At 40.2% G+C, this 14,614-nt stretch overlaps 1 protein-coding gene across 17 annotated transcripts in view; it reads right to left on the reverse strand.

Moving 5' to 3' along the window:
• TACC1 (transforming acidic coiled-coil containing protein 1) overlaps positions 1-14,614 on the reverse strand; it is a 118,663-nt gene that overhangs the window by 22,551 nt on the left and 81,498 nt on the right. For 4 of the 17 annotated variants that reach the window (XM_072763487.1, XM_072763491.1, XM_072763486.1 and 1 more), the window contains 3 exons: positions 7,092-8,193; positions 3,227-3,287; positions 1,026-1,146 (listed from right to left, as the gene is read on the reverse strand). In XM_072763487.1, coding sequence (XP_072619588.1) covers positions 1,026-1,146; positions 3,227-3,287; positions 7,092-8,193 — 1,284 coding nt within the window. Of the gene's footprint in view, positions 1-938; positions 1,147-3,226; positions 3,288-4,570; positions 4,607-7,091; positions 8,194-14,614 lie in introns of all 17 variants that reach the window. The other 13 variants (XM_072763482.1, XM_072763490.1, XM_072763485.1 and 10 more) reach the window with 5 other exon arrangements.

Below are 14,614 nucleotides of genomic sequence, written 5' to 3' on the forward strand. Positions count from 1 at the left end.
GAGGGGAGAACTCTTGCAAAGTATGGTCTCCTACCTGCTTCCCTGGTTTGATGACATATTGTGATTTTTTAAGTATAAAAGTCCCCAGATCAAATTACATTGCTGAAAAGTATGAATTTTTAATAATATTTAAGGTAGTCAAGGACATGGTTCTAAATATTTCACAAGTCAAGTTGAAGGCCACAGACATATCTTGGGACCTGGACAAGGGCCTCAGCTCTAGAATGTTCTTACAAGTTCAATAGGAAGAGCTTCAGCATAGGTTAAGCCTAGTTAGTCCTTAGTAGAACATCAAGGATTTTTCAGGGTATTTGTCGATTTCAGTCTACAAACAGGAAAATGGATAATATTCTAGTCAAGAAAGCAACCTCTTCCCATGTTAGCATTGTGCTTAAAAGACCATAAAACCAGACTGCCAAGGTTTGGATCCTAGTTCTACCATGTGCTAATCAAGTGACCTTGGCTAACTTACTCAACTTCTATGTCTCACCTTCCTTCTCTGAAAAATGGGGGGGTGGGTGGGAAATAATACTGACCAAGGAATCATCAGTTAATAGATGTAAAGTACTTAGCACTGTGCCTGCACATGGTAAGGCACTATACGTGTTATTATTATTTCTCTAAGTTGAACAACAATCACAACATGGCTACAGGCCACTATATTTTGAGATGAAGTCACATAAAATAAGTCACAAAATTCAAGCAGCCTCATACGTCAGTGTCTCCATCCTGCCACACTCATCCCTATGGCTTTGGTATTGCGAGAAGATGCCCTCCTGCATCTCTTCTCTAGGCAAAGAAGCAAAGCACAGATCAGCAACCTGCATCTATCCTCCAAGTGACCCAATTCTCTAATCTCTTTAAACCGCCTCCTGAATTAAGCTTTCAGGCATTTCTAGGCTTATGTACATTAGAAAGATGAACATATACTTCCATACCTGCTTCTGAGGATGAAAACGCATGATTTATGGTAGACACGGGAACATTGGAACATTCAAAGTACTCCAGGTCTTCCTCTGGCTCACCTTTCACCTCGGCCCCAGCTGATTTCTGACCAGATGAAGTGGACGCCAGTTTTTCCTCATCGGTAGCGTGGCCATCCCTATTAGATATGTCTGAAATCTGGGAGATCACTGCTCCTTCATCCTAGGAAATGCAACAGATCAGATGCTACCATTTAGGAGGACCAACAGTGGGGAAAGTGACATCTGAGGAAAGGGGCAAGACAGCCACCATTCCACATGGGTGTCAGATAAGACTTAATCATAGATTTTGGTACCAATCAAGGAGGAAGCTGAGGTATCTCAATTATGGAATATTATGCTTTCTAGAACCTCGCTTCTCTTATTCACACATGAGGTCTGAAAAATTAACCTTTTCTAGCCTAGATTCATAAGCAACAAGTTTAAGTGATCTAAGGCAGTGGTTTTCAAATATTTTGCTCATATAGCCCATGAATTGTTTTTGAAATATCAATGTACCCACTGTATTTTAGGTGACATCCAAAAACTTTTCAGCATAAATATAAAAAACTTCGTAAGATATAATATCCGGTATACTTTAAAAATTGCCTAGTTCAACCTAATTACTCTAGTGATTTGATGATATTCTATCATCTACTTAAAATCAACATGAACACACATTTTTAATAGTTTTAAGTCAGAAATTTGCATCATTGCTTTTCCTCTGTGAATTTTTATTTCCCTCCTACTTCTACCAAGAAATTATCCTTAAAAAGAAGCACCTGTATCCTTTTAAAGTCTTTTAAAGTTCTATCATCTTTCTCAGTTAAAAAAGTTGAAAATTAAAAAAAACTTCTATGACCGTAAATCTTTAAACATTAACATTTTTTCTTCTGGACAACTAATCATCATAATTAACTAATGCACAATTTATCCTAAAATTATTACAACTTTTGACAAGTACTATCACATACAAAAGTTTCTACTAAAAAGAAGTATCAATTATATTTTGTTGTTCCAATTATTTAAAACTTTTGCGGTGTCATACGTGTTATCTTCCTGAATCAAATCATAGGTAAATTTCTCGCAGAAATTTGTTGCCTGCTCTAGCAGCATTTGAAATTGGATACTTTACATATTTGTAAAAGATGAAAAAATAAATCAGAGGGCAAATCTTTCTTTTTAATCTTCAGCCATGTACCAAGTTTTTGGTCCAAACTGTGTAAAATAAACTTAAAATGAATTTTATTAACTAATTAATGTATTTCTGTATTCACAGTTATGCTGCAATAAAGTTTTTTAAAAGGTCTCATCACAATCAAATGGGTCTGGGTTTTTGGCTTTTTGTGTGTGTTTTCCAATTCATAGTCATGGGCAAATATTTACTGCTAGAAGGAAACAAGGATCCACATGAATTTTATTCCTGTTTTTCATTTTTATAATTATCAATCAAGAAGAAGCCTTAGATATTTAAGCCTATTTATACAAACAGATGAAAGAGAAAAAAAGTTTTAGAAATAGAAATGTCTCTTAATTCTTTGAATCCCTTTCCAAGTCATGTACCAAAAAATTCTATCATCAAAAGTTACTTTGGGAGGGGAGTGCTCCTGAGTGGCTCAGCCAGTTAAACATCTCACTTAGGCTCAGGTCACAGTCTCATCGTTCTGGAAGGAGCCCTGCATCCGGGCTCCCTGCTCAGAGGTGAGTCTGTTTGTCCCACTCTGTCCCTCCTCTAGCCTGTGCTTTCTCAAATAAATAAAAATCTTTTAAAAACATTTTTTAACTGAGATATAACTGACATATAACATTGGGTCAGATAATTTTTAATAGTCTATCAGGTGATAACTCAAGTTCTCCTACTTTGCTGAAAGCAATGAATTGGAAAACCATCTGACTTAAGAAATTTATTATCCAGTTATTAAAGCTAATCACTTTCTTAAAACATGCAGTAATATTTCAAATCTGCCCTTTGTTTGGTGTCCCAGACATTTCATATCCAGTGAAAATGCATCTTAAGATTCAGAATGACAGGAAATTTTACCTCAAAGAAGTGGGAAAAGTGTAACATGAGTGGGCACTCCTTTTCTCAGGAGCCTTCTCAGGTCACTTTAGGAAGTTGAGGGCCAAGAAATTGGTTTCCTCAAAGCCAGATACTCAGACACCTGCTGGAAACTATTCATTATACCCCCATCCCCAGGAGCATACAAACTCCAGTTTGGGGACCCCTGGTCCAAGAGACATTCTGGTGACAGGCACAGACTCACCTGAGAACATCCATCCAAAGCAAGAGACTGTGTTTCATATTTCTTCACCTTACAGCCACTCCTGGAAAGGAGAACAAAAATAAAACAAAACAAAACAAAACAAAAAACAGGCCATTTTGGAATCACATTAACAACTTCCAAGCTATGAGATGGAGCAGAAAAAGCAATGTGTGCAGAGAGAAGCCAAAGCATACAGCACCACGCAAGTTCTACATCTACACAGTAGAGAGGGGAACACCTTTCATGTCTCTGAATCTCCCAGGAGACAGGGCAGGCAAGGAACTATAGCTCAGCTCATTCTCTGAGAAGACCTCCTCACGTGTTTCCGTGGGATGTGTAACACCAGTACTCTGACTCTGACAATTTCTACTGACACACCACCAAGCCTTGCAGAGGTACCTCATCACCTAGAGACATTCAGTTCATCTGATCCCTACTCACTGGTTTTGATATTCATTAGAAAAATTACCACACCGGACCAGATTCTTTAAAAAAGTTCTTTATTGCACTAAAAACCACATAAGTCTGATAAGACAGTTCCAGACCTGTGTGCTAACAGAGAAAACTATGGTCAATGGAAAGTACAAAAATAAAAATATTTGTGTAAATGGTTATCATTCCTATTAAGCAGTAAGATGGAAAACGAAATGTCATGTATTTGTGGAAAGATTGGAACTGGGGAAACCTCAAACCCCCTGTTATTTTTTAACTAGCACATAATTTATGACCCAAAGCCTAGTTCAGATTCTGTTGTTTTAATGAACTTAAAATTTCCAGTAAAAAAGCCATTCTGACAAAATAAATAAGTTTATAACCTTTACTTCTTCTTCTTGGGGGGTAGGAGGGTAAGGGGAGGGGAGGAGCATATAAAGTTACCAGAATGTGCACGACCACTATCTAGTTTCTGGGTTTTTTCCCTAATGGTCTTACTAAATGCCACCCCCTGCCACCAAACCACCAAACTGGAGTTGCCTCTAAAATGTCTCCCCTCTCCAAGTCAGCAACCTTATCCCATCAAAAAAGTCAATTGTTTCTAACAATAGCAGAGCAGTCCCTCAGACCACTGTCAGGATGATCTCGGGGCCAAGCCAGCGCTCACTGTCAGGGTGCCACATGAGGTGTGCCAAGCTGGGGAGCGCAAGCTCTTGCACCTAAGGTGGAAGGCTGATCTCCACTCCTTTAGGTACAAATTGCAAGGCTAAGCTGACTCATGAAGTGGCAAATGAAATGCAAAAATCATCCTCAGGTCAAACTCAGAAACAAGCCAACATGCTATGGAGAGATGGTCTGGGGAGAGGACTGCCACCGGTCCTGGGGATGAACAGAGACAGCAGGAGTACTTACAACAGAAAACAGAGAAATTTCACTTGTTCAGTAGTCCTGATGCACCAACAAAATTAGAGACAGAAAAGAGACAGACAGATGGAGAAAAAAATCATGTAAAGCCTGGAATATTTTATCTGTAGTCTGGCAGATGTAAAGGCTGAAAAATTCTTTCTATGAGGTGGGATACAAATAAAAATGTCATACTCATGAATGTCATCATTGGTGAGTGAATGATTATCAGGAACCTCTCTCTAACAAAGAGTAGTAAGTAGAAACACTCAGAAATGCCTCATATTCAAATTTATAGATGAAAAGTGAACTTCTAAATATTTGTAAATATATAAAACCAACATTTCTCTACAGAGAACATTTAGTCTTAAAGGTCTCATCATCCAGATTAAAGGCAATGCATGAATGCAACTACAGCTGACAATGGATCTGCTTATGTGTACATATACACATGTGTATCACTAAGAGACTTAAAATGATTTTACATAATTTATCTTATTTGATCCATAAATACCAATCATAGGATGATGTCTCCACTGTAGAGAAGAATTTTAGATGCCAATTATATGCATCTTCTAAAAAGTCCCACAAGTAACCTGCTAACAGAACCTCTAACTTTCCACTCAATTCTACTTCCACATGCATATCTCCAGTCCTTCCTGCCAACAGACGGATTTTTCTAAACAAAATCCCATAGTTACACGAAAGGTGGAGCACTCTTCTTTTACAGAAAGAACAAGAGTTTTAATTTCATAAGAGTTTTTACAAAAGTCTGTAAGGTATTATTAAATCAAGAAGTGCACTCCCCAAGAACAGAACAGGAGGAAACTGCTACCACATGAGGGTGGCAGGTCTTGAGAGGGCACTTCTTACTACTGTAAATTAGGTGTAGGAAAAACTTCCCTCCTTTTGGTCCAGACTTAATCTTATCTAACAGGACTGCCCTGACTACACAGGTTCGACATGCAACTGAAGGGGAGGCCCCCAATGACTCCATATCAGCCTTGCTAGCCAAAAGCACCCTGCATTTCGTACATCCCACATTATGAAACACCAAGGCAATGGCGGAACCAACACATACTCGAAGCACCATCTAGACAGAGGTAACTAACCTCAGTCACAGAAGAGCACTGAGGACCCCCAGTCATACTTTTTAGCAACTATTTAACTGCTCATATATAATCAAAGAACAGATCAAGAACTACTACTGGCATTTCATTCACCTTAGACATTCTGGGGCTGCTGAGGAACTGGTTTCTCATGGCTCAAGTTTCTTGGTCCTGATACTTTCTGCTCCTTATACTTTTCTCCCTAGTGTAATTCATTATGCCACCTAGCCTGTTCTGTCAGGACACAGTAATGATGACTGTTATTTTCCTGACTCATCTATGGTGACGGCTGGAAATAATGGTACTTCTCATCCTCCCTTTTCACATTTCATCCTCTATGTCATTGGTCCTTCTTTATATCTCATTTTTAGTTAAAACGTCACAGGGTCACAAGGGGCTATATTGTTATCAACACAAGTTCTATGAAAAGGTAACCCTGGGGGATCCCTGGGTGGCTCAGCGGTTTAGCGCCTGCCTTTGGCCCAGGCCGTGATCCTGGAGTCCCGGGATCGAATCCCACATCGGGCTCCCGGCATGGAGCCTGCTTCTCCCTCCTCCTGTGTCTCTGCCTCTCTCTCTCTCTCTGTCTATCATAAATAAATAAATAAATCTTTAAAAAAAGAAAAGAAAAGGTAACCCTGTAACAAGTTTAAACTGAAACTTTACATGGAATATGGCTTGGTCACTCTGAGAACTCCAAGGACCTTGCAAAAATGGCTATAGAAGTCTCAAAAAGGGGGAGGGGGAGACAACACACAACAAAACACTAATTTAGTTAGATTTATACGACTGCTTAAAATATTATTGATTCTTATTGGAAATTTACTGCCTTACTGATGGAGCTAGAAGCTAAACACGGAGGCAAAGAATTCTTACCAACTTTCAGCCATAGGTCTGTTTCCCAATAAAAATCACAGCTTCCGTTTTAAGTGAAAGACTTCTAGAAGACCTTTCTGGACCACTTTGCACATGTTACTAATACTAGATAGGTAATGGGGAGGCTTGGAATTTTTGTTTTATCCAGAGAATATGAAGATGGTGGCTAGCACTGACACTTGAATTCTGTATGTAAAGTAATTCCTGACAGCCCAGATAGGATTCTGAAAAACCATCAAATCTCTACCTAGCCTACATTTTTTTTTTTTTAAAAGAGGGGAAAAGTACCCAAGTGGAGGTAGGAGAGGTCAGCTGAATAAACTGAGGATTCAGAAATAAGGCAGACACCTGAAAGGGAAACCTCTGGTATTTCTGACTGTACACCAAAGTTAAGCAAAATAGTGAGGACTACCACATAAAGCTATAAGCTGTATGCCTGCCCCTGATGCACCTCAAGGGTAACTTCAGTTGGCCAAGACAAGAGCAGCCAGCTGCCAAACTCAGAGAGTACACAGAACACAACACCCACCCCCGTCGTCACTCACGTTATTAAACGCGACTTTGCCTTCTTAGGTGATTCTAAGATTTCATTAATATGATTACGGGCAGGAGAACAAAAGTCACTGCTTGCTAATGTTGTAGTTGGTTTAAAGGGATCCATGGATTCGTCAAAGTGGTAGGAGCCCTTAGAGGAGAGAAGGGGGGAGTTCTGCAGAGTGGAGTGACCCCCAAAGGGATTGAAGTTGGGGCTATCCCACTGGCTGGGATCCAGCTTAGCAGATGCCTGGGAGGGAGGAGCACTGTCTGCAGCTGGGTCTGCAGGCTGGTCCACACCTTTGGCACCTACTGGCTTATTGATGCTATCTTTCTGTACCTTGGGAGGCAGTTTGCTACCCAGTTTCCTGCCAAGTTTCCTTGGAAGGCCTTTCCTGGACTCTATATTTTCCACATCTTCTGTGAAATCAAACTCTAGTTTCAGAGGTGAATTCCTCGACTCCTCTAGCAGCTCAACTCCTGAATCGTTGGTGTCACTGCTGGGAGTGCTTGATGTTTCCTTAGTATCAGGGGGAGATTTCTGGATCCTGGCACTTTCTAGCAAAGAACTTGTGTTCCCATCCATCTCATCAGGACAGAATTGATAGGATGCCTGGGGGAGAGGCGTGCCCTCTAGGGCAATATCAGTTTCTAAGAATTCGCCGATTGTCTTCTTCCTCAGAGGGACGGGTTTGGGTTTTCTTAGCTTGCTTCTGCTGGGAACAGGCTCTGGAGAGGAGCTGCCCGCCTTTAGATCAGCTTCTGTGGAAGTTTCCAGTGTAACTCCCATGGTGCCTTCTGTCATTGCCTTGTCCAGGATGGCTTCTGGTATGCTGGAGGGCGAAGCCTCCCCCGAGACAACAGTTACACAGCCATAAGCTGCCCTTGTGCCTAGAGCTGCTGGGATATCCGTGGAATTCTTGGCTTCTATTGAAAATGGCCTCACTACTGAAATTCTGCTACTATCATGTTCAGGTTCTTCTTTGAAATCCTTGACCAAGTAAGAATCAACAGCCTGCTGTGCTACCTCATTTTCTGAGGTTCTAGAACAAGTTTCAGATGAACATTTTTCAACCACTTCTGCTACCAGCTGTTCATCAACTTCTTGTGATTCTAAAACAAAACACAAAGGCCATCTATTAAAGACTTATCTTTTTGGCATGTGTAAATATTCTCTACTAGCTGAATTCACATAGATCAGCAGCAAGTTCCTCCCTCTGCTTTTATTAAGGTTCAGCAAGGTCAGCAGAGCAGTCTAAAAGGAAACAGCTAGTACTACACTCTAAATAAATTTTCCTATCCCAAATTGTATACGCATTTCATCTCAGTTACACAAGCAATAATTATACAAAATAGAGCTATTGAAGAAAGAGCTAAATAGATCGAGAGACTATTGCAAAGCATATTAATGTGATTATTAAAATTCCTTAGGTTAAAATAACTGGTTTGGAAAAAATATGAGATGCTGCCAGTGTAGGTAGAGGGGTCAGAACTGGCACCACAGTTTCCAGGCACTTCTTGACAGCTTCAGGGTCTGAATGTTATGCAGTAAACAGATTTTCATCTTTGGATGTCAAAAACTAGTATTCCCTCTTCCCTAGAATAATGTTTAAATTATTGAACCAAAATTAAATTAAAAACCCACCATGGCCTACCCGCCATGGCTGCTCAGAGGAACTTCTCTGTAGAGTTAAAAAAAACCTGAAAGAACCAAATAAAAAAACTAATTTGAAAAATCAAATACAGAAATAGCTTAAAAAACAAATAGTCCTGAGGTACCTCGCTGGCTCAGTTGGTAGAACATACAACTCAGGGTCAAGCTGGGCATAGAGCTTACTCAAAAAAGAAAAATCAACTGGATTTAATAAGACTTAAAAAAAAATGAGGCTATTTAAAAACAACACATACAACAACAAACAAATAATCCTTATTTTACTAAGATAGGAATCATACAATAATAAAGCTATTTCTTCTTTAGCTCTGTCACTGAGCTGGGCCAGGTATTCAAAGCACTTGTGAAAAACGAAGATCCTCTTTAACTTGGATTTTTAGAAGAAATGCTGGAATTAGGAAGGTGTACATGAGGGTATTTCTTTCAAGCACAAACTAAGATAGTGTTTTCCTGAGTTATATACCTGAACTATAGAAGAACAGCAGCAAAAACCAAATAAATTGGTATGATTATGGTATCTTGGGATTTTATAGGGAACTCCGTGATGCCCCTCTAACCCTAATCCTCATCCAGGATCAAAAAACTGAGCACAAGAAAAGATTTTTAGAGCACTTGTATATATTTTCACACGACTCCTTTATGACTACAATTAGGGCAGTGCCTTATAAACTGTTCTGCACAGATGCTTCAGACACTCTACCAATGTCCAATGTCCGTTCTATTTCTGTTTTCAAATGTACATTTAACTGTTATTAATACTGTAGTTTTTTAAAAAAGATTTTATTTATTTATTCATGAGAGACACAGAGAGAGAAAGACAGAGACCCAGGCAGAGGGAGAAGCAGGCTCCATGCAGGGAGCCCAATGTGGGACTCGATCCTGGGACTCCAGGATCACGCCCTGAGCCGAAGGCAGGTGCTAAACCGCTGAGACACCCAAGGATCCCCAAATATGGTACTCTTTAAAAAGCTCTCAACACATGATATCTTGGATTTGCTTTAACATATTTCAAAAGAATGTCTTCTTAAAAATAGAAAGGGGTGCCTGTATGGCTCAGCGGGGTATGCATTGGACTCCTGACTTTGGCTCAGGTCATGATCTCAGGGTCATGAGATGGTGCCCCTCATCACACCGGGCTCTGTGGTGGGTATGGAGCCTGCTTCGGATTCTCTCTTCCCCTAGGTAGCTTCAGGATGAGAGCTGGTCACTGGAAAGGCCACGCCAGGATGATGGGATTGGAACTTTCAGCCCCACCCTACCCCTCACCTCGGGAGGAAAGAAACGGGAAGTGAAGTCTAATCACCAATAGCCAATGATTCATCAACCATGCCCATGTAATAAAACCTACATAAAAACCCCTAAACAACAGGGCCTGGGAAGCTTACAGGTTGCTGACCTCCTCAAAATGCTGGAGAGGTGGTATACCCAGAGAGGAGAGGGCAGAGATGCTCTGCACCTTCACCCCACTTTGTCCTTTGTGCCCTGAGTTCTGAGAATCATCTAAACAAATTACCAAATCTGAAGAGGAGGGCTGTAGCAATCTGCACATTTACAGCCAGTTGGTCGGAAGTACTGAAATTGTACTGTTGCATTGTATATGCAACTGGAATTTGAATGAAGTTGGTGGGAAGGGAGGCTCAGAGTCTTGTGGGAATAAGCACTTAATTTGTGGGGCCCATGGAAACTATGGATAGTCAGAATTAACTGAACTATTGATGCCAAGTTGGTGTTGGAGAATCTGAGAACATATAAAACAAGAAATTTGCCTTTAAAAGTGAACAGTCAACAGAGATAGCCACAAAGGCACCTGAGAGTTTTTTAAATGATGCTGTTAAACACTGCAATATTATATTTTCCGTGCAGTTTCAAACTCATGAAGAACCACTTTACATACTTTCTATAAATTTTAAATCTGCAAAATTAAGAAATTAGACAAATTGTTAGATTGTCTACAATCTAGAAATTAGATAATTTCTAAAATTTCTATAAATTTTAAATCTGCAAAATTAAGAAATTAGACAAATTGTTAGATTGTCTACAATCAAACAATTAGACAAATTGTTGAGATACTGTTAGTAACTCAACTCTGAAACACAAATTTCCTTCTGCTTCTCTTCCAGGCTTCCAGGACAGTTTAACTCAACTAAGTGTTTCAAATTCTCATTCATCACTACTGACTTGTTTAAGTCAAGGTTTTCTTCTCAATAACCTATAATCCAAACACAAGTGAAATACACTGATTTAAACTCCAACTGAGTTATTTTGTATTTTTCAATTTCATAAATCCCATTGTTTTAAAAATATTTTGGGGATCCCTAGGTGGCGCAACAGTTTGGCGCCTGCCTTTGGCCCAGGGTGTGATCCTGGAGACCCCGGATCGAATCCCATGTCGGGCTCCCCAGTGCATGGAGCCTGCTTCTCCCTCGGCCTATGTCTCTGCCTCTCTCTCTCTCTCTCTCTCTCTGTGACTATCATAAATAAATAAAAATAAAAAATAAAAATAAAAATAAATATTTTGAATCTTTACAACTATAATAGACTGTGATACAAATAATAATTAGATGACCTCATCTCACTGTAACCTACTGTGGCATAACTGAGCACAGAGCAAATGCAATATGGAGAAATACTGTAAGGGGGTAAAAATTCTGGGGCCTTCGGCTAGGGTAATGAACAGTAAGAGAAATATATAATATTTGAGAAAGAAAATGGGATGAAATTGATAAGTCTCAGTCCTTGGCTGCCTGTAGGACTGAAGTCAAAGGAGGTATCAATTGAAGACAATTTAACTCATGGAAAGACGATATATTACCATTCAGTGACACCCAGGAAATACTAGCAAAAGAGCTTGAAGGCTGTCAGAGTGGGGCCAGGAGTTTGGCTTGGACACACTGAGAGCTGTTTGGGCCTTTGAAGTAGAGATGTTTATTGAGTAGGCAGTAGTTCAGAGAGATCTGGGGTGCAAATAATATTTGACATAACCAAAGACACTGAGGTAGATGTGATTCCTTTAAAAGTCACATGGAATACTACAGAATTATAAGTTATCTCTATTTTATACTTTCATCATTGAGCCTCAGCATATTTTAAATCTGATTTATAGTATCTTTTATTTTTAAAAAAGTGTACCTAAAAATGATTAATCCAGTTTAAAATAAAATTCCAAGAAAAAAACCAAGCTCATAGATAGAGAGAGCAGATTGGTGGTTGCCAGAGGTGGAGCATCTTCAGTGTGAGGGGACAGGGCAGGCCACCTGAAAGCTGGAGAAGGAGGAATGGCAGAGGAGCAGGATCTCAGTGTTAAGACAGAAGTTCTAACGCCCGCCTGGCCCAGCTCCCCTACTCCCTCCTGCTCTAGGGATCAAGGAGCTTTATGGGCTGCATCATAAAGCATGTCACCCACTAGTAGAATGGGACAGGAAAACAAATGCCCCTCATCTGAATTCAGCCTGAGCAGACAGCTGGAGGAGCACTGCCAAGAAGACACCACCCAGGTGCCAGGCAAATTAACATGCCCAGCTATGCACCTAGTCACTGAGGACCTCACCTAGGACTAGCATCTTTAGTCCCCACTAGAAGGTACTGCCAGGTGAGACAGAGTGGGTGGGAGAACATTGCTCATGGATTTAAACCAGTGTTGGGAATTGTGAGAATGTAAAAGAAGAAAACAAACCACAAAACTCAAAATGGTATGTCTGAATAAGATTTGAATCTTACTGAATCTGAATCTGCCAAGTACCCCAGTACCAGCTGTGCCTACATACGGAGTGCTGCCTTAAAACAAAACCTAAACTTCAAGTTCCACAGAGCAAACAAAGCACAATGCCCTTCTCAACAAGCTCCGTTCTCAGCTTCCATCACTGAAGAGTCCTAGCCACAGCTGTCAGTGCTTGCTTTTCATCTGAAAACACCGTTATGTAAGTGCCCTACCTCTAGTCATCCTTTTATTTTTACAAAAATCCTATTCCTTAAAAATCTTCCTCCAGGGTGCTGAAATGCTCTCTCCCTGAAATGAGTTTGAGGAGTCTGGACGATTCTGACAAGCACAGCATTGCCTGGCGGCTTCCTGAACACAGACGGTTAGAGATTAGATCAGTAGATAAATTCAAAGCAAACACAGAGGAAATCCAAAAATAGACCAACATTTCCACTTCTGTCACATTTGTTGCTGTTAACAAAACTCTTCCTTTCAATTATCAGCCTCTCCTGAATCTAAAAGGCTGTGTGAATTGCCCAGGTGTGCTTTAAAACATAGATGCTTTTTATGCTTATTCAGGTAGGACATAGGGTATTCTAATGTAAAAATATTTTCCCTCTATTTTATAATAGTTTCAAAAAAAGAGGCACAGAATACCAAAACTTTGAAGACTGAGGTAAGAGTCTCCGGACACTGTGATTTGCACTCCAGTATGCTAAAGATATACGGAGTTAGAAGACATGTTTCCAAAAAATCTTGGAAGCCTCAAAAGGGGGGTGGAGGGTGGGGGCTATGCTATTAACACAAAGTATTTTTGAAGCTAAGCGTATTCAGCTAATAATATACATGGAGAACCTGTCTAGCTGCTTTCATACATATAATCTCATTTAAGAGAGAGACAAAACAGAACCATTCGGAAAACAATGCATATTAACACTTCGATTTGGCATTATTCTCAAATATGCTTGCCTTTTGGTGAAAAATTGTCTAGAAGCTCCTTTTAGATCTGTCCATCAGTTCCTCTCCTTTAGCTACAGAAGGTCCTCTTTACGCGTTCCCAAATACCTGATGTGTAAAGTAAGAAAGCTGCCAAAATTTGAACAGGCCTCCTGTATCATACAGACATACATACTGGCCTCTTTCTAACCTCAAAATCCAGTCTCTCACATCCAAGCTGAAGATACAAGCTCTGACTCTAAGGCCTTAGAGAACCAATATATGAATCTGAGAACCAATATATGAAAATGAATAACCTTTATAGTAATTCAGGAAGGGTTCACAGATAAATTTTCAGAGGACCCACAAAGCCTCTGAAACTCAAAGAAAAATTATGTCAGAGCATTCTCTAGCCGAGAAAATCCAAAGCCTTCTTTCCTAGCCTGGCATTTAGCAATCACTGCTCTTGAAGATTGTCTTTCTGGACCACTTTAAAGGTCCTCAAAAGGTCTCCTCTCATACTTTATGGTTAATTCCCCTTCAATCACTACACTGAGGTTTAAAAACTCTTCAGCTACCTTGGGGGAAAAAATCTTAACATCTAAGAATGAAGCTTCTCACCTCTGAGAATGTTCAAGAGGGATGTGCTGCAAGTGCTATTTTAAGCACTTTTAAGTGTGGACTAAATCTTTGAGAGGGACATCACTAAAACATAAATTTAAATAGGTTTTGTTTAAACACACTTCAGCCACCTGGACTGGACTGAAGGGACACGAAATATCAAGTGGGAGTGGGTGGGGGAAATGTCTTGCCAGTACCCAGGTGTGGCAGGAAAGGATACTGGACTACATCAGGAAGACAATCAAACCCCAGGAACAAAATGGTGTAAATATTTTCCTTCTCTGAATGGTGGTTCAGGTTTTGTTGTGCAGAGCACAGCATATGGTCAAAGGATGGCCAGGGTGCCTAGGTGGCTCAGTCGGTTGGGCATCTGCCTTCAGCTCTAGTCTTGATCCTGGGGTCCTGGGATGGAGCCCCTCACTGGGCTGGGATCCCTACTGGGCAAGGAGTCTGCTTCTGCTTCTCCCTACCTCTTTCCCTCCATTCCACCACTCATGCTCTCTCTCATAAATAAATAAGTAAAATCTTAAAAAAGAAAAAAAAAAAAAAAGATGGCCAAACTTTGGCCTAAGTCTATAGACTTACATGGAACTCTGCTGGATATTTAG

Source organism: Vulpes vulpes, chromosome 7 (genome assembly GCF_048418805.1).
Source record: "Vulpes vulpes isolate BD-2025 chromosome 7, VulVul3, whole genome shotgun sequence".
Taxonomy (NCBI): Eukaryota; Metazoa; Chordata; class Mammalia; order Carnivora; family Canidae; genus Vulpes; species Vulpes vulpes.